This window comes from Dreissena polymorpha, chromosome 12 (assembly GCF_020536995.1).
Source record: "Dreissena polymorpha isolate Duluth1 chromosome 12, UMN_Dpol_1.0, whole genome shotgun sequence".
NCBI lineage: Eukaryota > Metazoa > Mollusca > Bivalvia > Myida > Dreissenidae > Dreissena > Dreissena polymorpha.
Genome location: NC_068366.1, coordinates 43583420 through 43611270, shown reverse-complemented (window position 1 = coordinate 43611270; position 27851 = coordinate 43583420). Strand labels below are relative to the sequence as shown.

Genomic DNA, 27851 nt, shown 5'->3' with positions numbered 1-27851 from the left:
GCAAATAGTCATCTATCAAACAACAAAATCATTTTGTCATGCAGAAAAAAAAAAAAAACGCTATCAAAGTAAGAAAGTCACTGACTCCATTTCCCTTGTCAATGATCACAATGTGAAAGCGTTCAATGATCAGTGAACATCGCATCGTCCAGATCCCCGTCGTACTCTCCATCTGCTTGAGCTTTGTGAGACCATCCTCCGGGTTTGTTATGCCTAAAACAAGGGTAAAACACTGGCTAGAGTTCAATCCTTTAATCATGGGTGAAAGGTCAAAGCTTAATTATGTGTAAAAGCTAAAGGTTTTAACATAGTTCAATTGTCAAGGTTTAAAAACAGGCTAGACTTAACATATTTATCATGATTGCTAAGTCAATGCATAAATATGGTTCAAAAATCAAGCCTAATACCTGGGTCAAAGGTATCGGCTATTATCCACAAGTCAAAAGTCAAGGCTTAAGCCACAAGATAAAAGTAAAAGCTTTAAATATACCCTCTAAGTGTTCTGTTCATTCATTAATAGAGCTAACTTAAACAATCAGAATAAAACGCTGCAAATTTAACCAGAAAACAAACAATTCCTATTGCTAATTTTCCATGCAGCATCACTTTTTCTTAAAGTTTTGATTTAATCCAATCAAACCATGGAGTGAGTTATCCACTCTTTCATGAGCCTTGATATCATATGACACATTTCAACTGTTATGTTGACCCAATGGACATCTTACCTGATTTATTTGTGTAGGTGGCCAGGTGATCCACCTCATATGTCGGGTCTCTCCCTTCACGCATTTCAAAACTGTTGTGCTCTGAAAAAGAAATAAAACGTTTCCAGCATATTTTATTCAATACAACTTACTGATATAATTTGTGTCATTTTTCTCAGGTTCTTTTAATAATATTCAACATGCAGATACTATTCACTATATTGAGGAGATTTCATTTTCCCCCTTGCTCAATTAAAAATACATAGAAATGTCATGCTCATCAAACCAATGCAAATTCCATATTCAAGTGTTGAAACAAATTGATAACAAGGGCTGTTTGTAAAACATGCATGCCCCCCATATGGGCTGTCCGTTGTAGTGGCAGCCATTGTGTGAATACGATTTTTGTCACTGTGACCTTGACCTTTGACCTAGTGACCTGAAAATCAATAGAGGTCATCTGCGGGTCACGATCAATGTACCTATGAAGTGTTATGATCCTAGACAAAAACGTTCTTGAGTTATCATCCGAAAATCATTTTACTATTTCGGGTCACCGTGACCTTGACCTTTGACCTAGTGACCTCAAAATCAATCGGGGTCATCTGCAAGTCATGATCATTCTACCTATGAAGTTTCATGATCCTAGGCGTATGCGTTCTTGAGTTATCATCCGAAAACCATTTTACTATTTCGTGTCACCGTGACCTTGACCTTTGACCTAGTGACCTCAAAATCAATCGGGGTCATCTGCAAGTCATGATCATTCTACCCATGAAGTTTCATGATCCTAGGCGTATGCGTTCTTGAGTTATCATCCGGAAACCATTTTACTATTTCGGGTCACCGTGACCTTGACCTTTGACCTCAAAATCAATAGGGGTCATCTGCGAGTCATGATCAATCTACCCATGAAGTTTCATGATTCTAGGCGTATGCATTCTTGAGTTATCATCCGGAAACCATTTTACTATTTCGGGTCACCGTGACCTTGACCTTTGACCTAGTGACCTCAAAATCAATAGGGGTCATCTGCGAGTCATGATCAATCTACCCATGAAGTTTCATGATCCTAGGCGTATGCGTTCTTGAGTTATCATTTAAAAACAATTTTACTATTTCGGGTCAATGTGACCTTGACCTTTGACCTAGTGACCTCAAAATCAATAGGGGTCATCTGCGAGTCATGATCAATGTACCTATGAAGTTTCATGATCCTAGGCCCAAGCGTTCTTGAGTTATCGTCTGACAACCACCTGGTGGACGGACCGACCGACAGACAGACCGACATACCGACAGACCGACATGAGCAAAGCAATATACCCCCTCTTCTTCGAAGGGGGGCATAATAATAGGAACCAAAGTCTGGGGAATCAGGCCCTAATGCATAAAAAATGTTCCAAGCTTTAGCAGTCGCAGAGGACACATTCCACTTATATGAAAAATTTTGTGTGAAAGAATTCTCTATGATAAAAAAATATCGAACAGAATGTTTGATCCATGATTTGTGGTGACGGCACAGCATTAAGAAGAGTTGAGTCGTGTTCTGAGAAAACTGAGCATAATGCATGTGCGTATAGTGTTGTCCCAGATCAGCCTGTGCGAACTGCACAGGCTAATCTGGGAAGACACTTTACGCACATGCATTATGCCCAGTTTATCTATCTATATATACTGCCAAGTCATCTGGATTGTAGATTGATAAGGGAAGGACAGAAATATGAATCCTCGAGCAATCAACAAAAGTAACATGGGCAACCGCCTAGGTTAACAAATATTTTGAAGGCTTTATTAGCAGTCTCATAAGAGTGGGTTTGCTATTGAAATCCCTTCTATTCACCACCCTGGTGACACAGTGACTATAATGGTCTAGACACCTGTGGCTCATTTATAAACACTAAAAACTAATCCCACAAATACATTCACAAAACATTAATGTAATAAAGACATCTACATTTAAGATTCAATAAAGGGATTTTAACTTACAGTTTCAATATGGTGATTTTAACTGACACTGGTGATCTATCTACTTTTTTCTCCTTTCCACAATTCATTTCAGTTCAGTTCTAATAAATATTTGTAATGCACACCAACCTCAAAACCCACAAAAAAAATATTTCTACTATTGCTTTATTAAATTAACATGAAATATGTGATTGTTATTATCACTATCAAAACACAATTAATGATTGCTACTTTTGCAACAAGTAAGTTATCTTACCATTTTCATATTATTGTATATTTATTTTGTTCATAAATATTTGCATTATATTTTACCAATGACCAACAGGAGCTCTTACACTACGCGGCCCGCGATTTTTGCCTAAATCACCGATCACCTCGTTTGGGTCAACGTAGCAAATCGCGGTGATTCGCCGCAAATCGCGGTGATTCACTGTGATAACACTCTATGGGTGATTCGTGGTGATTCCGCCGTGATTTCACTGTGACCATCTCACGATAAAGATCTGCTGTTAAATCATCGCAAAACACCGCGAATCGCCGTGATTGGCATTGACTACTATATTTAAATTTCAACTTATTAACTAATGTCATTATTATTGACGATCACATTATATCGCGAAAATGTATTTCAATATGAAAGTAAACACCGTACTTGCTGAATGTCGAATCCTGATTTCAAAACAATATCTTTATTTGTTGAAATAACAATAGTACAGTATGGCTCACGCAAAACCAACAAAGTTCGCGGCTACAGATACTTTTGGTCTCGAAGTTTCTCTGCAGCCACAACTAGTATTCACTCCGAATCATGCCAAGGCACTCGGCGATAATTCGCGGATATAAGAAACAGGTACAGATAATAACCTGATATTTTTACTTCTACGCCATTGTTTTAACATTTCGTCAGCTTCTCTGCATACTTCATAATTACCATCGGATGTCATCTGTCAATGAATTTGTAGGTCAGTAACCATATTGAAGAAATTTACATAGTTTAATCTCGGAAATGAGACTTGCTTTAAACGTTGAAATAAACAATATATATTTGCATAAAACTTGCTAAAAAACACACACGACACAAATATAAAAAATGTCGACCATTTGAATAATATCAAATGGTTTATTTGTAAAATGAATACTTTAACTTCGTCCCCATTTTCAGAAAATGACATTTACATGTGCATCTAAATTTAAATGTACACATTGCTTCAGATGATGTACGCGTCTCCAATCCCGATGCGGCTGCTAGATCTATTTAATAAAATAGTAGCGTGTAAAATTCATTTGATGGAACAATAGTTAACGTTTGTCTTTACTTTTTCTCGAGCAATGTTGAACGGCATAAACTTTTGAAAATGGAAGCCGTGATCCTTCGGAATTATTGTTATTTTAAATGTTTCAAACATAGTTTGTTACACTTAAAATTAGGCGGTGAATCGTTTGATTTGGTGGCATTCTGTTTCATTTCGGACCTCTTGCAATTTTTCAGATCATAATCTCTGTGCTTTATTACTCGAACTTGTTAGTTTGTGACCACGTGTGCTACTGAAAGTAACCATCGGGCTGTGTATTATGGTCCGTGGAAGTTGCTAGGACCCGTGTTGATGATCCCTAAATGTTAGATAAGCATGTGCACTATCGATTAAGTTGGTAAGTACAAAAGTTCTACTGAAAACCGCCGACTGCGTCTTTGTTTTATTATCCAATCAAGCCCCGAACATCCAATATCCTGTGTATTACCAGAAACAAACTTAAGGTAAGCATGTTTCGTCTGTCAAAACAATGATTGTATAGCTGTTAACATATTGAAGTAGCTCACACAGTTAATTCCCATATATGCTCTCGGAAACAGACTTGCATAAAACATTTAAAATAACGATATTTATTTTCATAAGTTTGACAATTTCAATAAACAGATATGACGTGTACATGTTGTATTAAATCTAAACTTAAATTAATTTGTTTATTGGTCGTTGAAGAATATTATGAACTGTAGACGACATTTGTGTATAGTCAGTATACAATGCAATAATTGTTTCAATAACGAAGGAACTGAAACAGCGTTATGGTTACAATACAGCATGTTTTAATTATATTTTATTTACAGGAAATGTCAATGCCAAGTATTTCGCGAGGTACCCCGGTAATAAAGTTGAAATTCACAACGAAACTTTTAATGGAAATTAAAATTAATGATATCAATGTTTTACCCACTATGAAATGTTTATTTACAAATAAATATACACGCGCCAATTTTCGCGCGCTTTTTATCAGAACAAAGAAATTAATTTAATTCATTTGCACTATGAATTTGTGGCTAGAATTTGTAACCAAAAATGGCTGTACACGACGCAGTGCAAACCGTGTCAGGTGATTTACGCATGTACAATACAACTGATCTGATTGGGCTCTTATTTCATCAAATCTATAAATAGAAACATATGCCGAAATTCATTTGATAATTTCCAACGTTTGTGTATGACATTCTTTGGGACTCTTATTGTCAATATTAACCAGAATTCGCTTTTAAAATGGAAATCGGGCATATGCGGGATTATCGAGTAATGGATAAAGACGGAAGAAGTTGCATGTATGTGACTGAGACAGTTGAAACGTATGTATCGGGGAATCGAGAGACTCGGAAAAATACGACGATTACATTACAATCAGTTGAGTTCTCCATGGCTTCAAACTGTTAATTGCATAATCAAAAACGCAATTATCACTCCTCCAGGTGCGGTATCATACAGCTAGGTGCGAACACTGTTTTGTTTTATACGCAGCATTTAAAAAGACCAAAAAAACCTGTCAGGGACATGGGTGTGAAATACATGTTGACATTTTAAAAAGGATACTCAATTATATCTGCCAACAATGCTAATAATCCCATATTGCTATAATCTCTGTGAAGATTATATATGTACATGTAATGTAGGAAAATCGTTCTTCACCACGTTGACCGAGAACACGGTGAATCACGGTGAATCGCGGTGAATCACTGCGGAGATTATATTTATAGCATTCACGGTGATCATGCTCGACCTAGTGTGATGAAACGCGCAAGATTGTGGTGATTTTTCACCCAAAATAAATAATGACCAACGCGTGTCGGTGATTTAGGCAAAAATTGCGGGCCGCGTAGTGTACATGGCACCTTTGATAACAGTATTCCCCTCAAGTGAGTCAGAATGTATTTGCTTCGATGCACATCAATCAGTCATACTCACCCTGTATACAGAATAGCATTCAAAAGGCAAGTCTATTTGTATTAATGTGAAACCATATCACACATTTAAAGACAATTCTTTTGTACTTTACAAGTACAGGAACTCATTTGACACATCATGTAGATGTATTTGAATGATTGATCATTTTTTAGACATGTTTTAGCATTAGAATTAAGGTGACATCAGCATTTACCTGAAAAAGTTAAAAAAAAATCAAATTAACCCAATTACTTCTGAACACTGTACCGTGTGAAGTTGGAATATGATATTTAACTAAGGACTTCATTTTTTAGCTTTTTTCACACAAAACTTTCATTGCCTGTTGTAAATGTATGTTACATATATTTGGTCTATATATTTGGCTTTAAACGCCCTATTCTATGATTTTTTGTAAACTGTGATTGCAGGCATTTCCCCAGACGGTTTAAGCACAGCGGGCCCGCGGTGCCTGGACTTTAAAATCCATTGCGCCGCGGCGCTTGAGTTTTCAGATAATGAGGTCCCGATGCTTGAATAGTTTACAAGCCATTTCAAGCTCTGATCGGAATGTTGTCTGCATTCTGGCATCGACCAATTCTTATAAGTTTTATGTTCATAATAAAAGATTTGATCAGACGCGAGCACAATTTATGGGTTGTTTATAGGGGTCAATTATGGTGTGTATCCCCTAATAATGGTCTATGATGATTGATTATTACCGGTACACGTGAAGTAAAAGCAATTAAAGGTATGCTCGATTTTGTTGTTGTTTCATTTTAATTGCACACGACTATTCACAAAATAAACAGTCAACGTTGTCTGTTGCGGTAGTGCGTACTTGAATAACAGAACATACAGTACAGCCAAAGCGGCACAAACATAATCCGCGGCTACGCCACGGCCAGATTATTAGTCCGCGGCGGCCGAATCGTGTGTTCACGCGGCGTATCGCCGTGGCACTCGGCATCGATCCGCGCAACGACGCCGAGTCTGTATTAACCTCGCGTACTTTCGCGGAGTAAATCCGCCGCATACGTACGCGGCGGATCGAGTGAAAAGATATCCACCTACATGTACATACATGTATGTGTAGCGTAGAATTAATTACGCGCAACTGTTTATGTTTCGTTCGATTATCATTATTAAATTTGTAATCGGAAACACACTTCCAAATTTTAATGCTAACGCGTCCTTTGGCAAAATCTAGCGTCAAATAAACAGTGCTAAAATATCCTTTGTTTCATAAAAAGCGCGCGAAAATTATGCAGACATGTAGAACGTCGTTTGGAAAGTTTGGGTGTATTTTGTGTTGTATAAATACACGAACATCACGTCAGGCGTAAATCGCGTGTTCAGTGGAGAAAAAAAACGCCCCGATTAGACGTTATTTCATCATCTCTATAAATAGTAACAAATGCCAAAATGTATTTGATACTGAAGGAAATATCGAGAATGTTTGCGTATCGTAAATATTTACCAGCATTTGCTTTAAAACTGGAATATACGGGATTATCGGGTAATTAGTAGCGATATTAACTGTATAATATGAACAAAATAAAACGTGTTTATATACGCATATTCAAACAATAGTTATAATAAGCTGATAATTAACAAAACTACAAATACGTCGTCACCGTCTTGATTATTGATGTGGCTTCAAACTGCTAATTTTCTCAGCTAAAATATAATAGCGGAATCAACATGCAATTAATTTATAAACCCACCATATGCTGGAGCCTTGATCACGTGTATGTGCGAAAACATATTTACGTGACCTTGTTTATGTGTGAAATACATACGCTACGGGCGGGAAACAAACTTAATAATTGGCCAGACACATTATCTATGCTTACATGTATATGCTAATACAATCCGCGCACAATAAATTTATTATGATTGTAATTATTATTATACTTGTTCTTTCAAAATTTGTTAACTACATTTAACTAATAATTTAAAAAAATAAATATTTCATGATCGCATCGACTCGGCATCATGTCGCGGACCGCTGCATGCCTCGGCGGACAGATGCGAAGTTTCGCGGCGAAATGCGACTTGCCGCCGCATACTGACGCGGCTTCAACGACTGACGCGGCATCGACTCGTTTCGCCTTGCCGCCGCGGATCGCGAAATACGTTTGTTCCGCTTTGGCTGTACTGTAACATATGTTTTATTATTACTGGCAGTATAACAAAACAAAGCGTGATTAAGAAGATTCATGTCACATTAATCATATAATTTTAGTAAAACATGGTATGAATTTCAGCGTAATATAAGTTATATTTACAATTAATTGAAGTCAAACGTCTCACTTGATTTCTCCCGCACACTTACAATGTTCACACTATTTTCTCAAACGCAACTAAATTAACAGCACCAACATAACATGCATTCACATCAAATAGCTTATTCGATATTTTCGGAAAACGCTAAATATCTGCACCACAGTTATCTTTAGTTTTGATGCACGAAATAATGCTACGATCGAATACACAACCAGTCCCTGTGTCTGGGAAATCTGCAATTGCACATTTCTTTGTCAGTACTACTAATTATCGTCGCTGTCAGAGAGTAAAATAAGTAAAAGTGAAAGTGTCAAGGATGTTTTAGTGATCCTGAGACCTCCAACCCACGAACCAAAAGTCTCAAACAGCGAGTCAGTGGCAGCAATATTGTCCAATGTTGTCCATGGGTAACAGAAGTTAAAGGAGGTAGGAACATCTTTACTTAACTAAACTTTTTATAAGTATGTAGTGAAATCAACGCAAAATGAAATCGCACGTGAATAATTATTAAAAACAGACAGATATTGTGTTAAATAAAATATTAGACACTATAGATGATAACATTTAAATATAAAAGCATATCTTAATGTAACTTTATAAACATATACTAGACTTAAAAAAAAAAAGTTGTTTGAAAAATAATCCACCCTTTTGTAGGTTTATTGTGCTCTTTGTGTATTCTTCACATGTGCAGATCAGTGCATTCAGAAGTCGGTACTGCTCCTTGGGTACTTGACTAGACTGTCAATAATATACGTAATAACAAACGAAAAACGATTTTTTGCTTAAGGTTCATGGGGGGGGGGATAAAATTCATTAAAACTTCGCTTTTGTTTTTCTTCATTCAATGTGGTACAATATGGTCAAACTATATATCATTTTAAAGCTTAAGACGGATAGAATAACATAAACACATTTTTGACATTCAATATTTGTGTGCTTTATTCATATTTTGGTTTAAAACCAATACATTTTTACACTAATTTACAAAATCTCAATCTAAAGTTAGGAAGGATATGCACTACCTTTAGTTGAATAAATACAAAGCTATATACATATACAAGGTCAAGTTAGCAACATTTCACAGAAAATTATTGTCATAAAACAACAAATGAGTTTTTATTCAACTGCCTTTTTTGGATAAATTTCCTAAACAAAGTTCTAAAAATAACTAAAACGTAACTACTTTTTAAAAATCCAGGTATGGTGGATAATAAGAGTCACAATTCTATTTCAAAGGCTTAACAATTTTGTTATTTACCTCTCAACCAAATTGCAAATTTTAAGCCATCTCAAATTGAAATAGATTGCAGACGACATATAAAATTTTTAAGGAATATAAAGAAATTGGCAAACCGATTGATTTTATATTTCAATTCCTTCTACCCATTTTGAAAGCGTGGCCATCGCTGTGCTCCGTAAAAAAAAGTGCAGAACAAATCGGTCGAAACCACGTGCAGTACGGTGAGAAAACCGGGTATGTGTATACACATACCTGAGAAAACACATATCTTATTTTGACAGTTGGGTGGCAACTAGTAAAACAACTATTAACATTAATCAGCAAGAGATCGCACTAAATAACAGAAATGACCACGTAGAGATATCATCACTTACCCTATTTCAAATATTTTCCAGCTGAAAATTGTCCCCCAAACGTCTTTTTTAATTTATTTGTATTGTTTTTCTGGAGCCGAAGTGCATCTCACAGAATATCCATCCAACTTCCGTTGTTTTCACTTTCGTTATTAAAAACTCCGTTTAAAAGAATTATTTCTACTTTAAGATTGTTAAAGCGATGTATTATTATATATTAACATTATAATAGTATACCGTGATGAATTGAACGGAGTTACGTATCGATCTTTCTGTCAGTCTGTAAGCGTACTATTTTATGCGCAATAATATAAGTAATGTGATTCGACAACGATTGTAAACATTGGTGAAATGCTTCTTACATAGTTATTCTTTTGAGTGTTTATGAGGTCTGATCGTGCAGTTTGCAAACATCAACGGAAAGAGTACAATCCAGTGCATTTGTCATCGTCAACCGTTTGGAATGTCAATTAGGCAATGAGTGAGTTTTTAGCATGTTTCTTTCTATTTTATTAATTTAAAAATGGCTGCCCCCATGGTGATGAAATGACATGTGTTCCGAGTTTTGATATTTCTAGATATGTTAACTTTTTTTACTATTTAAGCGTAACTTGCCCTCGTCAATGTCGATATTAATCACTAGTTATATAATTTTCCGCCGAAATACGTGGAATAAACATGATTCAGATTTTTGAAAATAATGTATATTTTATTGTTAAAATCGCATTGTATTTTGGTTGATTTTGTGGATGTTATGATACGTTGATGTACAAAATTGGAAGCAGTTTGAAGGAAAACATCCTTTAAAGCATATATGTATACATTTTCAATGTGGCACTCTTCTTTTAGTCAAATTTGAGTTCAATGCTAGGGGTCCCACATTTTTCAAATTGAAGCCTCTACATGAACCTTAAGCATCTCTTAGTGTTAAGTCAATGAGATTTAACATTCTAATTTCAGAATAATTTTACATTTTGTTTGTATTTCAGACTGCGAGTAGGCTTAAGCACAATGAAAGGGGGTAAACACAGAAAATTCTGCTCGCCTGAAGTCTGCTGTCCTCAATGCTCTGGTGATGGTCAGCATTGAAGGACCAGATAATGAGGCAGTGGACTTAGGAAGAATGGTGGATGTCTGGCACCAGGAGAAGCATCGGGGAAAAGGTGTTCCAAGTGAAAATTGTATATATGTGCATGTGTGGTAAAAAATGTAACTATATTATTGTGGTGTTATTTTCAATCATTTTTGAGTGAGTTCTAATGCCTACTGTTATTTTTCTTGTTATTTTATAATATAAAATATGACTTTAATATAAAAAATTGAGGAAAAATAAATAAACAATAAAATAAAATTTAATGCTTTCATAGCTCCAAATTAGTGTGTATTTTATATAGGAACATGTAGAAAAAAGTGGTTAAATAGCTCCTAAGTATTGTGTTTTGTGATTAAGAAAAATTAGAAAAAAAAGAAAGCTTAATGGGCACCCTTTTGAATCAACCCCCATTCCGCCATGTCTTGCCACTTTGCTTGACCAAAATCCTGGGGAAATGCCTGGATAATTTTGTGCCTTTGATAATTTAAATAATATTTTTTAAATGTGTTCATGCATGCATGGATACAGTTTCATCTTAGGGCGTTTTTTATTAATTCATATGTTAATACAATTTTTTGTAAAATGAATCTTCATGATATATATTCTGGCATGACTAATCATTATGTATTTGAGTAAACATTATATGCTATGAACCAGTTTATAAGAAACTCATTGAATAAATCTAAGATTTCATACATGTACATAAAATTGTTCAGTATATTATAAATTCAGTTTTTTGCCCTTTTGGTAAAAGTAGTCATGTTTGTGAAATAAATGTGGCTTCCAAAAAATTCTTAAACTCGGCTGAGATGTTATGTGTACAAAATTAATGACATGCTTAAGTTTCATCGTGATAGGGCAAAAAGTGTGACTTGTTAAATGGACTTAAATAGTTTCAATGAATACATGAAAGTTTGCCTCTACTTTTAGTGGCCGAGTGTTTCAATAGACCAAAACCAATTTTGAACTCAGCCAAAATTTAATTAAAAAAAAATGTTCTGAGAAAGGTTTATGAAGATTGGACAAACAATATGACTGTCTCCGCAGCCCAGATATCATTATATAACTAATGTTATGAGCAAGTTTTAAGAATAACAGGCAAAAATTGTGACTTCAAAAATATAAGTAATGTTTCAATATTGCCATAAACATGTAGGACAAACGGCCCAGCCCCCTCGCTGCAAGTGTTTTTCGATAACAGGGCCATTATTCAAGTGCACCACCTCTGTTTTAAGTTGCATAAAAAATAAGCCAATGCTACTTCTAAGGTGGCGCTAAGGACTGGACATTTTGAAATTTCACACAAAATTCTACAAGGGGAGTAGGTTTTATCGGGGTTTTTTAAAACATATTTCACATTATTTTTAAAATCCAGCAATGTATAAGTTCAATTCAGGGAAGATAAATTGATTCACAAATGAACAAAAACATACAATCACAACCCATTCAGGGACATATTAAGGACCTTTATAAGTTGTTGCATAGTAGTTTTTTTTAAGCAAATCCATCTTTTGCCTGTGTGATAAGTACATTTCCACCCAGTTAAATCGTTGACCACATCAAACTATAGCGTTAAACTATATTATAACTTCTTGCAGATCTAATAGATCGTTTGTTTTATTCCAAAAGATGTGGGGCCGATGTCAAGGAGGTGAGGTGCTGTTGGTTCTGATTCATGATATATGAATTAACAGTTGTATAACAATAATATCATTACATGACTTTACATTTTTATTTTTTATTTTGCCATTATCATTTATGGCCATTTTGACCATTGAACTCTTTTATTTAATGCTTTCCGGTGGTTTATAGAGGAATATCAGTGAATTAAAACTGATAATTTCACTGTTTCAACCAGTGAAAATTATCAGTGAAAATTATCGATAATTTTCACTGTTTACTGTGAAATGACTTCATTTTTTGACAAGATGACGTCATTATCCCAGCGAAATTCTTTAATTAAACTCTTTAACAATCTATATAAACTGTGAAAAAGGCATAAAATAAAAAGAAAATTTGTTGGATTCGGTGGATTATCGATTTTAATTTACTCGTGAACATAGAAATAATATATTTTCACTCGTGGCTGCGCCACTCGTGAAAAGATTTTTTTCTATGATCACTCGTGAATTAAAATCAATAATCCACTGATTCCAACAAATATCCTCTATGTATTTAAAATAAAAAATTAATGTACAGAGTCATTTTTGAACTCCAAGTGTGACCTTGACCTTGGAGATATTGACGTGATTCTTTTAAATGACATACTGTTCAATGATGATGAACAAATGTACAGAGTAATTTTTAAGTCTCACAATGAATGACATAGTTATGGCCACAACAAAATCATTTATGGCCATTTTTAACCTTTGAACTCACAGTGCAGTGACCTTGACCTTGGAGGTATCGACTTAATTCTTTCGCATGATACACCGATCAATTATGGTGAACAAATGTACCGTGTATTTTTTAAGTCTCACAATGAATGACATAGTTATGGCCCATACCAGATCATTTATGGCCATTTTTGCTCTTTGAACTCAAAGTGTGACCTTGACGTTGCAGATATCGATGTAATTTTTTCGCATGACACACCGTCCAAGGATTGTGAACAAACGTGCCAAATAATTATAAAATTTAAAAATGAAAGACATAGTTATGGACCAGAAAAGCTCATTTATGGCCATTTTTGACTTTTAAACTCAAAGTGTGACCTTGACCTTGGAGATATTGACATAATTCTTTTGCATGACACACCGTCCAATGATGGTGAACAAATGTGCCAAATGATTTTTAAATCTCACCATGAACAACATAGTTATGGCCCAGAAAAGCTAATTTATGGCCATTTTTGACCTTTGAACTCAAAGTGTGACCTTGACCTTGGAGATATTGACATAATTCTTTTGCATGACACACCGTCCAATGATGGTGAACAAATGTGCAAAATGATTTTAAAATCTCACAATGAACAACATAGTTATGGCCTGGACAAGCTTGTTCCGCCGCCCGCTGACGTTCGCCAATCTAATAACCAGTTTTTCCTTCGGAAAACCTGGTTAAAAATTATGAAAAAGGTACTCTTGCTGAATAACTATTATGACATCCCATTTGCAAATTAAATTTCTTCTTAAACAAACAATAACAGAATAATGAACACTTACCTAAATCCTCTGCACCATTATATCTTCGTTGTGGACCACTGAAATAGTGCAAAAAGATCAGCATAAAACAACACTGCTCATGAATGTATGTATACTGGAAAAACTGCAATACTTGGCAATCAGGTCCCGTGGCATAGTAGATAGGGTGTCTGCCAAGCAACTAGGAGGTCATGGTTTCGATCCCCACTGTGGGAGCGTTCTTCAGATCTCTCCCATAGACCTGAAGTACTGGTTCTAGTCCCAGGAAATTAATGGACTTTAAATAAGCCTTTGGTAATCGAGCTCAAATATATAGGTTAAATATAACCAGGTGTAAACAAATAAAAAAATAATGACTACTAAAATTGATGATTGTTTTTTCTATAAATATGATGGCATTGTTGGTAGCAATATTTTAATAAACAGTCACAACCAATTGTGCTTGATATATTTGTGATGGCTATACAGTAACCATTATTATATGACATTTCAATTATCATTTAAATCATTTTTTAAATTCTATCTTAAATGTTTTATAGCTTAACATGTATATTTAATTGCTGTCCTTTCTATAAATGTGTTAACAAACAAAAAAGCCGTTGGTTGTGTTGTGAGTTGTGATATGGTAGTGTTTACAATCTTTGACTTACTTTAGAGAAAACTAAAGGTTTTTTTTCAATCCATTAAGCTCCTTGAATATCTGACTATTTCATGTTTGTGTTGTTTTTATATACTTTTTTAAATCTTATAAATATTACTTACTACAGTGATTATATATATGTTTATTCTTTTGTAAGAGGAAAAATCAGATTGTTGTTTAGCAAGAATCCAACCAAAACAATCTCAAAATATCTTTTCAAAACTATCCTCATATTTCATACACTTCCTTCAATAGGATATATAATATCCATGCATATGATATACATCTTTGTTAGATTGTAGATGTCATGTAGATGATGTATAACTTTTTAAGATTGAAGTTAAGATTGTACAATCGTGTATCTAGCTATACATTAAAGTATTGTATAAAATCATGGTGTATTCACATAATTCAGTTCAGATCAAAGTTGTTGTTATGTTGAAATGTTTCATTTTCTTCTCGCAACAACAACATTCTCTTGGCTTCCTTTTTTCAATATTCTAATAGAAATTAATGTTTTTTTACCTTCCTACAACAAATGACATGAAAGTTGTTTGACTGACAGCCATTGTCATTCTTCTCATCCAAGTAGTAAGGTTTCAACATGATTTTCACTGATATTCCAATACGCAAACAACCAAATAGATTTGTTAAACTACTAATTAACAAGAGATCCCTGAGGATCATTGAAAGCTCACCTGAGAAACTGTAGCTCAAATGTATAAATCTACAGGCCCCTGCTTTAAGGCTAATTTTTGTTTTTTACAACTGTGGCATAACTTTAACACATCTTGCTAAAAAGTCTGTATTAAAAAGTCCATACCACGAAAAGGTTAGGCAAATTGACCCGAGACTAGGTATGTCTTTAATAAAGTATTTAGAACTTTGTAGACGACCATGATCTGAAGTTACATACAAATTATTACACCAACTGGCCTTAATTGTCTTTTCTTTTTGCAGACAAAACTACATTTAATATGTTACACTTAGAGCATGGCCACTTTTGTCCATAAGGCATTATGTAGACTAGAAATGGCGCGGCAGAGGCTGACGCGCATCCCCACGCCGCATGTTTGACCCAGGGGCTCCCCAGGGTTGGTAATGGGGCCATGCATAGTTTAGATTGATCGTATTGTCATAAAAAGAAGTTCAGTATCAATTAGAAGTGAATCGGTGTAGAAATAAAGAAATTATAGTAAAATACAATTTTGGGTGGGTGTGGCCTATTATGGGCGGGGCGCCCCAGGGTTGGTAATGGCGCCATGCATAGTTGAGATTGACTGTATTGTCATAAAAGAGGTTCAGTATCAATTTGAAGTGAATCGGGGTAGAAATGAAGAAATTATAGTAAAAGGCAATTTTGGGTGGGCGTGGCCTATGTGGCCGGGGCGCCCCAGGGTTGGTAATGGGGCCATGCATAGTTGAGATTAACTGTATTGTCATAAGAGAGGTTCAGTATCAATATGAAGTGAATCGGTGTAGAAATGAAGACATTATAGTAAAAGGCAATTTTGGTGGGCGTGGCCTATGTGGGCGGGGCGCCCGAGGGTTGGTTATGGGGCCATGCATAGCTGAGATTGACCGTATTGTCATAAGAGAGGTTCAGTATCAATTTGAAGTGAATAGGTGTAGAAATGAAGAAATTATAGTAAAAGGCAATTTTGGGTGGGCGTGGCCTATGTGGGCGTGGCCTATGTGGGCGGAAGCCCTAGGGTTGGTGATGGGGCCATGCATAGCTGAGATTGACTGTATTGTCATAAGAGAGGTTCAGTATCAATTTGAAGTGAATCGGTGTAGAAATGAAGAAATTATAGTAAAAGGCAATTTTGGGTGGGCGTGGCCTATGTGGCCGGGGCGCCCCAGGGTTGGTAATGGGGCCATGCATAGTTCAGATTGACCATATTGTCATAAGAGAGGCTCAGTATCAATTTGAAGTAAATCGGTGCAAAAATGAAGAAGTTTATGTAAAATTACATTAAAAAATTAGTGAAAATCTCTGACCCAGCCCGCCCCGACAACCATAACTTTTGACCCAGGGGTCAGATCAAAATTCCGTCACTGTCATCGTCGCACATATGCTCATAGCTACCATGAAAGTAAGTTTCAAGGTTCTAGTGCTAATAGTGTAGGAGGAGCAGGTGGCCAGGACGGACGGACGGACAGACGCACATCACCACAATATCCCCACTTTTTCTCCGAAAAACGTGGGGATAAAAAAAAAATTGGGGTTGACATCAGCATTGACCCAAAGGGCATTATCTGTAAAATTGTGTATATGACTTCTAGATGATGCTACATACCAAAAATGAAAGAATTGAGTCGCCTTTGCTGTGTAAGATCAGATAATTTGTTTAAGGAATTCTATAAAGAAAGTCTTTAATTTAGTATTTGTAAAACTGGTGACCACTAGGGCGGGGCAATTTATGAGCCCAGACGCAATATTTGAACAAACTTTGCAGAGGACATTTAAATGATACCACATACCAAATATGAAAGCCGAGGGTTTTACCATCTCAGGGCTTACCCTGGGCAGGGTCAATTTAGATCTTAGGAGAAAAAATTGAACAAACTTTTAGAAGAACTTTGGATAAAGCTATATGTCTATTGATCAATAAACCATGCTTACTCAAAATGTATTTCTTATTGAAGCCATCTTACATAAACACAACTAGATGAAAAATTCTGCTTTCATATTCTTGATATATAAACAATCCTTCAATGTTCAAATTATCTGTTAAAATCATTGTGGTACAGAAATGCTTTAAAATGAAAAACTCACCAAAATAATTCACATTACCAAGATAATACACAACTATTCCGGTGTTAAAATATTTTAAATGCAAAAATACCAAAGGTATTTTCATAGTAACTTCACCACACAATACACATAAAGCAATAAATCTAACGTAACTTGCTGAAGAAAATTTACTCAAGCATGACATATTTATCAAACACTTTAAGAATAAAAAATGCATTGTAGCCCAAATAGCTCAAGGAATTTGACATACATAACCCATGATGAGTGACAAAAATCACTTTTGTATATTGTCTAGTAAACCAAAATTTCACCTTCAATGAAATGATGTTCTTAAATATCTGATGTGTACTTATTTCTCCGATACTGCTCATATTCAATAGGGTTCAGTCCTCATTGATATAGATACTGTGCAAATTTGGAAATAATTGGATGAAAACTGTGGAATTGATTGCGTAAACAAGCGGAATTTCAAAATTTTCTCATATTCAAGGGGACGTCATTCTGGACTTTTTGCTTCGATATTGCTCTTTTTAAAAAAGGGTTTGAGTCCTCGTTGATACAAAGACACTACACTGTGAAAGTTTGCCAAGAATTGTATGAAAATTATGGACTTCATCACATAAAACAAGAAACCGTCGGAGACGGGTGATGCTCCCCAAAGTTTTTTTTTGTCACAATATTGCACTATATATTCAGATAAAAGGAAACGTCTTGAGGGCACAGTAGTTGGGGGGACAAAAAAAAATTATAGTAAATTTCAAAGGGCCACAACTCTGTGGAAAATCATCTGACCAGAACCTGCTGATAATGAGCACATCTCCTCTTGGTAGTGAAGCTTCCCATAAAGTTTCATTGAATTCCGGTCATTAGTTGCTGAGAAATAGCCCGGACAAGAATTGCACTATATGTACAGTTAATGGAAATTTTCAAAGGGCCATAACTCTGTGAAAAAATCATCCGACCAAAACCCGCTGATAATATGCACATCTCCTCTTGGTAGTGAAGCTTCCCATAAAGTTTCATTGAATTCCGGTCATTAGTTGCCGAGAAATATCCCAGACAAGAATTGTGCACAGACAGACGGACGTACCCACAAACACACGGACAGACGAAGCGGGGACTATATGCTCCCCCCAAAATAAATTTTTGGGGGAGCATAAAAACTGAATTTTCATTTTTTTTTTCCACAAATTCAAGGGGAGATAATTTTGGACTTATAACTCCGATATTGCTCATTTTCAATAGGGTTTGACTCATCATTCAGATAAAGACACTGTGCAAGTTGGGAAATGATTGGATGAAAACTGTGGACTTAATTGCGTAAACAAGCCTTATTTCACAATTTTCTCAAATTCAAGGGGAGATAATTCTGGACTTTTTACTCTGAGTTAACCCATTTTCAATAGGGTTCGAGACCTCATTAATATTAAGACAGTCTGAACAAAAGTAAAGAAACTGTGCCTTGTGGAAGAATTATGTTGGAACGTTAACAAGGAAGCATTTGAGGAATCTTTTCCTCCAGCACCAAATATTGGTATCGGTTCTAACAAAGAGACAGTTTTTAAACATTTTGCGAATAAATCTCTTCTGATTCATGTGCAATATGCCTGATTGCTAGTTCAGCGCCCAATGTTATGCAATAGCGAACAACTGCAATCCCTTAAGTCTATGCTTACAAGACTCTTTAAATGTAGGATGATATATACAATGAAAGACACCATTTCACTTCCAATTTTTCTCGAACTTTTGACCACAATTCAAACACATTCCTTACAGCTGTTCAGGTACAGCCAATTAAAAAATCATAATATTTACCCATTTATGCCTAGTACACTCCCCCATCCTTCTAAATTGGATCCCTTTATTTCCAAAATTAGGGATGTCTAAAATATTTATTTCTATATTTAGAATATTTCTTACAGAAATTCCTTTAAGCAAGCAGTGCAAACCCTGATGAGACGCCGCATTATGCGGCGTCTCATCTGGGTCTACATTGTTTGCCAAGGCCTTTTTTCTAGACGCTAGGCATAAATGGGTTAATATACATAAATTAACATAAAATACATCCAAACAAATAAAATTATTGTCTTACAGAACTCAAGCAGCTGCCTAAGAGTTAATCCTTATACATGTACACTAACCTATTTAAAGGTTTAATTCACTCACTTATGACCAGCAAATGTTTACAGCTTACAGCTCCAACAATAAGAAATCTGAAGGTTTACACTTATCCTAAACCTGTCTTTGTATCATAATCATTCTTGCATTCAGCCACACATGTAACTTGATGCAACAATTTCACATTTCAAAACTTGTTGTATCAACTTTACACTGCAGAATGATTAATTCTTCAGACCAAATTTTTTAACCTGAATGTTAAAAAAGAAATATGATAAAACTGTAGCCACCAATTTTATTAAAATATTTAACACTCCTTCCAAGGGCGAGGAATTTACATGTAAACTGATAAATACATCAGGCTTCTACTACAAAAGGTGACCTTATTTCACACACTTGAGTTATTTACGCAAGCCCATAACACAAACTGATGAATGGCCAATCTGAAAGGCTATTCCCCTCTTTTAAATGACTTAAGCATTGTTCAAACTATTATACAGATCACTGGTAAAAAACGTTTACCGTATAGTTCTTTTAGACTATTGCTCTGTATGTAAGACCTTTCAATTAATGAATCATTTGCAATCACATCAAATCTAACTTGAGTTAAGTGTTTTCCGTATAAACAATTATACAAATAAGCTAAGAGAAACTTAAAAGTAAGTTACACAAGTTTAAAAATTGGTTATTCAAGCTTAAATAAACAGCTTCTTTTTGCATTCCAAAATCGAATGATGCAGCTTTCTTCTCTTTCTTTAAATCGTTAATAATTATTAAGACTGAAGGCTGTTGAAAATTGAACTTTCATGCTAGGTTTCACATGTCCAGAAATCTACTGCAATGCAACAATCAACCATTTAACTAATTGCAACTGATAATGCACTTTTTCTGGGATTTGTTTGGCTCAAATACATTGTACTACATGTCCGTTCATTATGACATGCTACTTTGTGCTCAATTGGGATTTGTTTATGATTTGACAGCTACAGTTCCCACCATCTAACAGGGTCTGATTTTCAGTTCAAATACAACAAGACTATTTTCAAGCAATATGGTCCCCTACCGGTGAAACTCCACCATTGTCAGAATTAAAAAAAAAATTGTTGCCATAGCAACCAGATTTTCGACGTAGGAACAAAATGAAATGTTGTGCAAGTTCTCCATATTGCCATCTATCCAGGTTTCAAGTTTCATGAAATATGAAGAACTTTGAAGTTATCGCAGTATCCAGAAAAGTGTGACTGACTGACTGACACACAGAGTGCAAACCATAAGTCCCCTCCAGTTTCATCGGTAGGGGACAATAACCAGGAAGTTGGGAGTGTTATATTGAGTCCAGTATGTTCTTTTGTGAGGTAATATGTTACCCTATGTTTATCAAGAATACATGTGCTAGGTAAAAATTCAATACTTTTTTGGTTGCGATATTTTTTATGATTTCATCGATTAATCGTATTAAATCCTAAAAATATTAGATCCTGACAGGACCTTTATTATATCAATATAGTGCCATTGACTACTGATATTTATTCTTAAGATTTTTCTGCCATCACATTGATAACGCTCACAATGATGTATAAGCAGAATTAGATACGACTTCTCACACAATGTTTTGAAACAATATGATCTAAAATGATTTGATTTGATAATTATCTTAAAGTAAATAGTGTGTAGCCAACATACACATCTATCTTTCAGTTTTATGTATATTTCAGTTGATTGATAGTCCTAACATATAAACTCTTAAATATGAATGGATATGTTGCAATTGAACCATTCTGGAAAGTGATAAGTTCTTTATGTTTTATATCATATATGGTTTGTGTACTATTGCAAAATTCCTTACTCAAACTGCAATTGCAACAAAGGCAATAAAATCATATAAAAAATAAACAAATAACACCAAATTATTAAGTGTTGTCACTATAGTGTAACATATGTCACCAAGAACAGTTTTAAATATTCCATCTTATAAATACAACATTTTTATTTACAAGAGCCTTTGATAAAATTCAAGTTCTTGGTCTTCATTAAAAAATGCATAAAAATGTCATGTTTATGAATTCTGACTTCAGGAAAGACAATTATTCACTCAATTTAAAAATCATACTTAAGCTTAAATGATTTCTTGGCCAGTGAAGTCTCATCTTCAGCCTCTGTTATATGATCTAGATGAAATGTCAGCTGCTTTCGGTTTTTCATAATTGTCCAAAGAAGTCCCTCACCCACAATATTGATCATGAGTAATGGTTTTCCTTAACTCAATTGTAATTTCCCTGTACCTCGATGACAATCACATATTGTGAATACCCATAATTATGTCCCTTGAAAAAAAAACCAGCTCGTCAATCAGAGGATATTTCTAAATAGCAATCTGTATAAACCAAATTGCCAATATATTACAGTTAAAATGTATCGGAATGCAGGGAATCAGTTATTATCAATCCTTACACACCTTTAGTAATGTAACTGGTATTTTCTCTTATTAATATGGATGAACAATGTATCACCCCTCTTAAGTCCGTGTGCAATAGATAAAGAAACCATACACTTTTAAACACTCTTCTGTAAAATGAAATGGTCAATATTCCAATTAACCAACAATAAAATTAAAAAAAACACAATTCAAGGTATTTATTAAAACCAGTTCCTACACCAAATGCAAATCCAGTTACACCACCCAATACAATTCGATTGAAAATTCATGTACTTGATCAACCATTCAAAATATATCATCACCAATTTTATGCTGAAATTTAAAATGCACTTCAAAGATGATAATGATTAATCTTTGATCTTTAAGAGACAGAGCTGTTATGTGAGGATGATTTTCATGTGAATTTGAAATCACAGGAGTATTTGAACAGCGAGTCATAGACTATAGAAACTATTTAAGAATAACATTTTAGAATTCTGTTCACACCCTCCATTACAGGATCCAGGCCCATGAAACAGCATTATCCATGGACTGCATTATACATTCTGCGCTCATAAATTGATATGAGCCTTGTTCTGAGAAAACTGGGCTTAATGCATGTGCGTAGTGTCGTCCCAGATTAGCCTGTGCAGTCCGCACAGGCTAATCAGGGACGACACTTTCCGCCTTAACTTCATTTTCGGTAAGGAGAGACTTTCTTGAAACTAAAAATACCATAAAAGCGGAAAGTGTCATCCCTGATTAGCCTGTGCTGACTGCACAGGCTAATCTGGGACAGCACTTTAGGCACATGCATTAAGCCCAGTTTTTCTCAGAACAAGGCTCATATATTTATGTGTAGACAAAATGTTATTCTCCTTTGCCTTCACATAAATAAAAACTCTACATATCTGGTTACAGATTCCTCTTTTGAACATGAGCGAATGAGGTCAAACCATGTGCGTCAAATATGCACATTTCAGATTAAATTATAACAACATGTAGACAAGTGAATTTAAATTTAGATTAAATAGAACATTTACACCTTATTTTCTGACAACAAGGCAAAATTGAAAGTCAAGTTTAAAACAAACATTTGCAAGTATCTAAATCGTCAGAATTACTTATTTGTCTTTCATGCTGCAATTGCATATATAGATATAGCAATAGCAGACAATATTTAAATAAATATTGTCTACAAATAACAATGAAATGAGACTTCCACAGATAAATTGTTAAAGCTGCCAATAATTCAAAAGCTCAAGAGAACAAAGATATTTAAGAAACAGGATTAGAACATCAAACACATGAAGACAAAAGGTCTTTTTCATACCCTTATTTGCATCAAACAATATATCATAACAGTATTACTGTCAAATGACTGGTGATAGGTTAGCCATTAGTAGATTATAACAGAGAAATAAAACATGCATGCCCCCCATATGGGCTGTCTGTTGTACTGGCAGCCATTGTGTGAATACGACTTTTGTCACTGTGACCTTGACCTTTGACCTAGTGACCTGAAAATCAATAGGGGTCATCTGCAAGTCACGATCAATGTACCTATGAAGTGTCATGATCCTAGGCAAAAGCGTTCTTGAGTTATCATCCGAAAATCATTTTACTATTTTGGGTCACCGTGACCTTGACCTTTGACCTTGTGGCCTCAAAATCAATAGGGGTCATCTGCGAGTCATGATCAATCTACCTATGAAGTTTCATGATCCTAGGCACATGCGTTCTTGAGTTACCATCCGAAAATCATTTTACTATTTCGGGTCACCGTGACCTTGACCTTTGAATTAGTGAGCTGAAAATCAATTGGGGTCATCTGCCAGTCATGATTAATCTACCTATAAAGTTTCATGATCCTAGGCATATGCGTTCTTGAATTATCATCCGAAAATCATTTTACTATTTCGGGTAACCGTGACCTTGACCTTTGACCTAGTGACCTCAAAATCAATAGGGGTCATCTGCGAGTCATGATCAATCTACCCATGAAGTTTCATGATCCTAGGCGTATGCGTTCTTGAGTTATCATCCGAAAACCATTTTACTATTTCGGGTCACCATGACCTTGACCTTTGACCTAGTGACCTCAAAATCAATAGGGGTCATCTGCGAGTCATGATCAATCTACCCATGAAGTTTCATGATCCTAGGCGTATGCGTTCTTGAGTTATCATCCGGAAACCATTTTACTATTTCGGGTCAATGTGACCTTGACCTTTGACCTAGTGACCTCAAAATCTATAGGGGTCATCTGCAAGTCATGATCAATGTACCTATGAAGTTTCATGATCCTAGGCCCAAGCGTTCTTGAGTTATCGTCTGACAACCACCTGGTGGACGGACGGACCGACCGACTGACCTACCAACCGACCGACATGAGCAAAGCAATATACCCCCTCTTCTTCGAAGGGGGGCATAATAAATAAAGCAGCTCACTGGATGTAGCAAAAAATATGTCCTGAAAATATTTGAGACAGAAATGGAAGGTTGGAGAAAAAACAGGAGCCAACTGCACCCGTGTTATTTTAGAGTCAAAATTAAAATTAAGCGCTCTATATTGAATTTACAAAGTAATGCATGTATTTGATGTATTTGATGTATAACATTATTTTTAAATCATTGAAAACTGCTACTAGCTATTTTATTTAAATAAATGTTTATTAATAAATAATTCAGAACAAACTTTACCATTTGTATTTTTATTTCACACAAAAACGACTTGCCAAAAAATTCATATTGTTTATGAAATATTTTACTCTATTTACTTATGTAAAACAACTTTATTTATAAATACATTTAACCGTGTATTCAGTGACTTTTTTCACTTTATATTTTATAGCCTGTGCCTTTTTGATTGGAAAAAAGAGCATTTATATAAATATAAATAACAGCTTATCAATTGTTTGTATGTGCATTTTAAAGGGATCGTCAACAACGAATGACGAAAAAGGAGAAGTTCTAAAATACTGTATTTTAACAATTATTAGTTTATAATGATTAAAATATCACAATTGGTATATTACATTACTTCAAAAAAGTTCGTATTTTCAGTATATTCCGTTATAAAATTTTGTGTGACTTAACGATATACACACTTTAAATAACGCAAGTAGATTGATCATTTTTATATATAAAATATATCAATTCACTATGCATGCACAATTTGCATTCCTGGGTTTACACGTGACGACGATGATCAATCTTCTTGCGTTATTTATAGTTATCTGGTAGTTACCTGGTACATGTACCCAGTAAAATTTATTACCAAACATACTGAAAATATAAAAACTTTTTTCAAGAAATGTAATATAATTGTCATGATATTTTAATCAATATAAACTAATAATTGTAAAATAATACGGTATTTCAGAACTTTCCTTTTTTCGTCATACGTGATTGACGGTGCTTTCTAAAATTAATATTTTTAACTAAGTGCTAGGGAATTAAATTGCTGTGTAGTAAACTCAATTAACTTGTATTGAGTTTATACGAAAAGATTGGTATATTTTTGGGAAAATTTTGATCAGATTGTTGGGCAAAATTGTTCCTTATTTCAAGTGGGAAACAGCCTTTTCTTACGTTTTGCTATTGATATACAGCCTTTCAGAGGCTGTAATTTTGGGCGAAAAAAAATTACTGATATGTGTTTCCTTCTCTACCAAGGCATTAGACTGCCCTAATGCAGACTCTTGATGAATGTTAGTGATTTTCAAAATAAAAACAGTGTCCAATCTTGAAAAAGATTGTGAATAGCTAAAACAGATTTCCTGATAAACACATCAAACATTTTCTCAAAGACAATGAGGGACAGATATACAAAATGTATATCTCTTCTACGGAAATATCTAGCAATCAACGAGAGACATGGAAATATCTAGCAATCAACGAGAGACATGTAAGAGCTAAAACTGTGACAAACAACACCAAACCATTTAAACTAGCTATCTGGCAACCCTTACAAAGTTACAACAGGAACAGAGCCCATTACCAATGGAGCAAAATTAACTGGAAAACACTGCTAAACAGGAATGTGAAAAAAAAACACTCCAAAAAACACTATTGCAAGTGTGAGGTCCCCTACCTATTAAACTGACTTGTTTGACCAACTGATCTGGCCGATGCTGCGTATCCCGAACGAGTCGAGCGAGCGTAGTCGTAAACATTAGAGCGACTACTTTGCCCAAAGTTTGGGCGAATGTCACTGAAATAAGCTCTTTGGATTAATTGTGGTACATATGGAATTGCCAGGTGTTCAGTTTCTTTTGCAGCTAAATTGCAACAAATATGGGACATAAAACTTTTTCAACTCTATCACAGAATAAAGATATAGAAGATCATCTTTTTGGGGAATGATCAAGGCTTTTTCGACTAACCTTTTGACACTACATTGAATTATATATTCCTGATATACTTAACTGAGGTTACTTCCAGTAGTATTAACAATACTATGATTGCAGTAACTTATTTCTATACATTACCATCAATACATGTACCACTGTCAAGACTCATCATGTAAACAAACACACTTGTAAACTTTTTTAACAAGACTGCTTTTAGATACATCTTTGTTTTGTTTTGTCATTTTTAATTGAATGCAAACATTTGCTACTAAATGAAAAGTCTAAGCACAAAGCAGCATAGCAAAATGTGTACAAGTTGTCCACTGATTAATTTAGAGCATTTTTCTGTTGTGGACCTATAAGAGAAACGCAGTAATGAACTATCTGAATATAATACATAATACAGTATAAGGGAGACAACTCACCCATAGTTTTCCTTTCCATATGGATTATATCCACTGAAACAAACAAAATGTCAGGTCAATAGGAGTGCTACCAGTTGCAAAAATACGCAATTGTTGCAATAAACAATAACAAGAAACTCTTTGAAAATGATGCAAGTTTTTACATATTAGTTACTATTTGGGGAATACAAATGAGTAAGATTTTTGCACCATTGAATAATCAGCAGCCAGAAACTGATACTTAACATTATCAGTTTAATCAGTGTTAACATTGTAATTTATCTACATCCATAGGTGGTTGAAGAACTTGCCATTTTATCAGCATTCAGTTTGCTGAGCCATTTTGCTTCCGGCCTGAACAAATTGTAATTATTTAAGGTATACAATTTGGTCTGTGATTATTTGAGGGAGTATTCCAAACCATACATGTGTTCTCGTGGATCTTCTAAGAACAATTAACTTAAATTTGCTAATTCTGAATATTAATTAACCTTTCCATATTATGATCAACAAACAATGACAAATTTATGCAACAATTCATACAGCTAACTCCATGTCAAAGTTATTAACAGTCTACATAATTGCAACACTGTTCAAACTTTGATGTTTTCTTCATTGAAATGCATAATCAGATAATAAAGACAGAACATTTTAATACAAGGCATGCATAATCACATTCTGTGTACAATCTTTTAGTTATACATGGAGCATAAAAACTCGGCATCATGGGTCGAATAAAAATAACTGTATGCTGTAAAACCTAAATTCTTTCATACTTATTTGAATATTTTGGTTAAAGCACTTACATGTAAAACTAAAAACACCTATCTTATGTTTTACACTGAGAATCTAATAATAAAAGAAAACTACAAACAAGTCTATTTCCATTTGGAGCTTAATAATCTTGTGTTGTGTCTACAGTTTTGTTGTATTTTACAGTCAATGTTACCTAAGGTGGGCGACCTTTGTCAAGAAGACATAAAACAGGAAAAGTGATAGTGTAGCATGACAATCTGATCATAATCACAGTGTTTAAAGTGCTCATGCAGACAATGGTATAAACTCTGACTATAGACTCATTTTCTATGTAACATTAAGTTTTCTTTTTTATATATAAACAATGAACTGGGAATGTGTGGGTTAGTATTGACCAGGACACCCCAACCT

General features: G+C 34.8%; 2 protein-coding genes across 10 annotated transcripts in view; both read right to left on the bottom strand.

Annotated features, from left to right (window-relative positions):
* The window catches only part of LOC127853232 (epidermal growth factor receptor kinase substrate 8-like), a 127717-nt gene that overhangs the window by 71283 nt on the left and 28583 nt on the right, over positions 1–27851 (bottom strand). For all 9 annotated transcript variants that reach the window (XM_052387546.1, XM_052387542.1, XM_052387551.1 and 6 more), the window contains 4 exons: positions 26706–26738; positions 14015–14052; positions 726–806; positions 86–213 (listed from right to left, as the gene is read on the bottom strand). In XM_052387546.1, coding sequence (XP_052243506.1) covers positions 86–213; positions 726–806; positions 14015–14052; positions 26706–26738 — 280 coding nt within the window. The remainder of the gene's footprint in view (positions 1–85; positions 214–725; positions 807–14014; positions 14053–26705; positions 26739–27851) is intronic.
* The window catches only part of LOC127853242 (protein XRP2-like), a 90303-nt gene continuing 86178 nt past the window's right edge, over positions 23727–27851 (bottom strand). Inside the window, exon 10 of the transcript XR_008036536.1 lies at positions 23727–24170. The gene's annotated coding sequence lies outside the window, so the exon portion shown is untranslated. The remainder of the gene's footprint in view (positions 24171–27851) is intronic.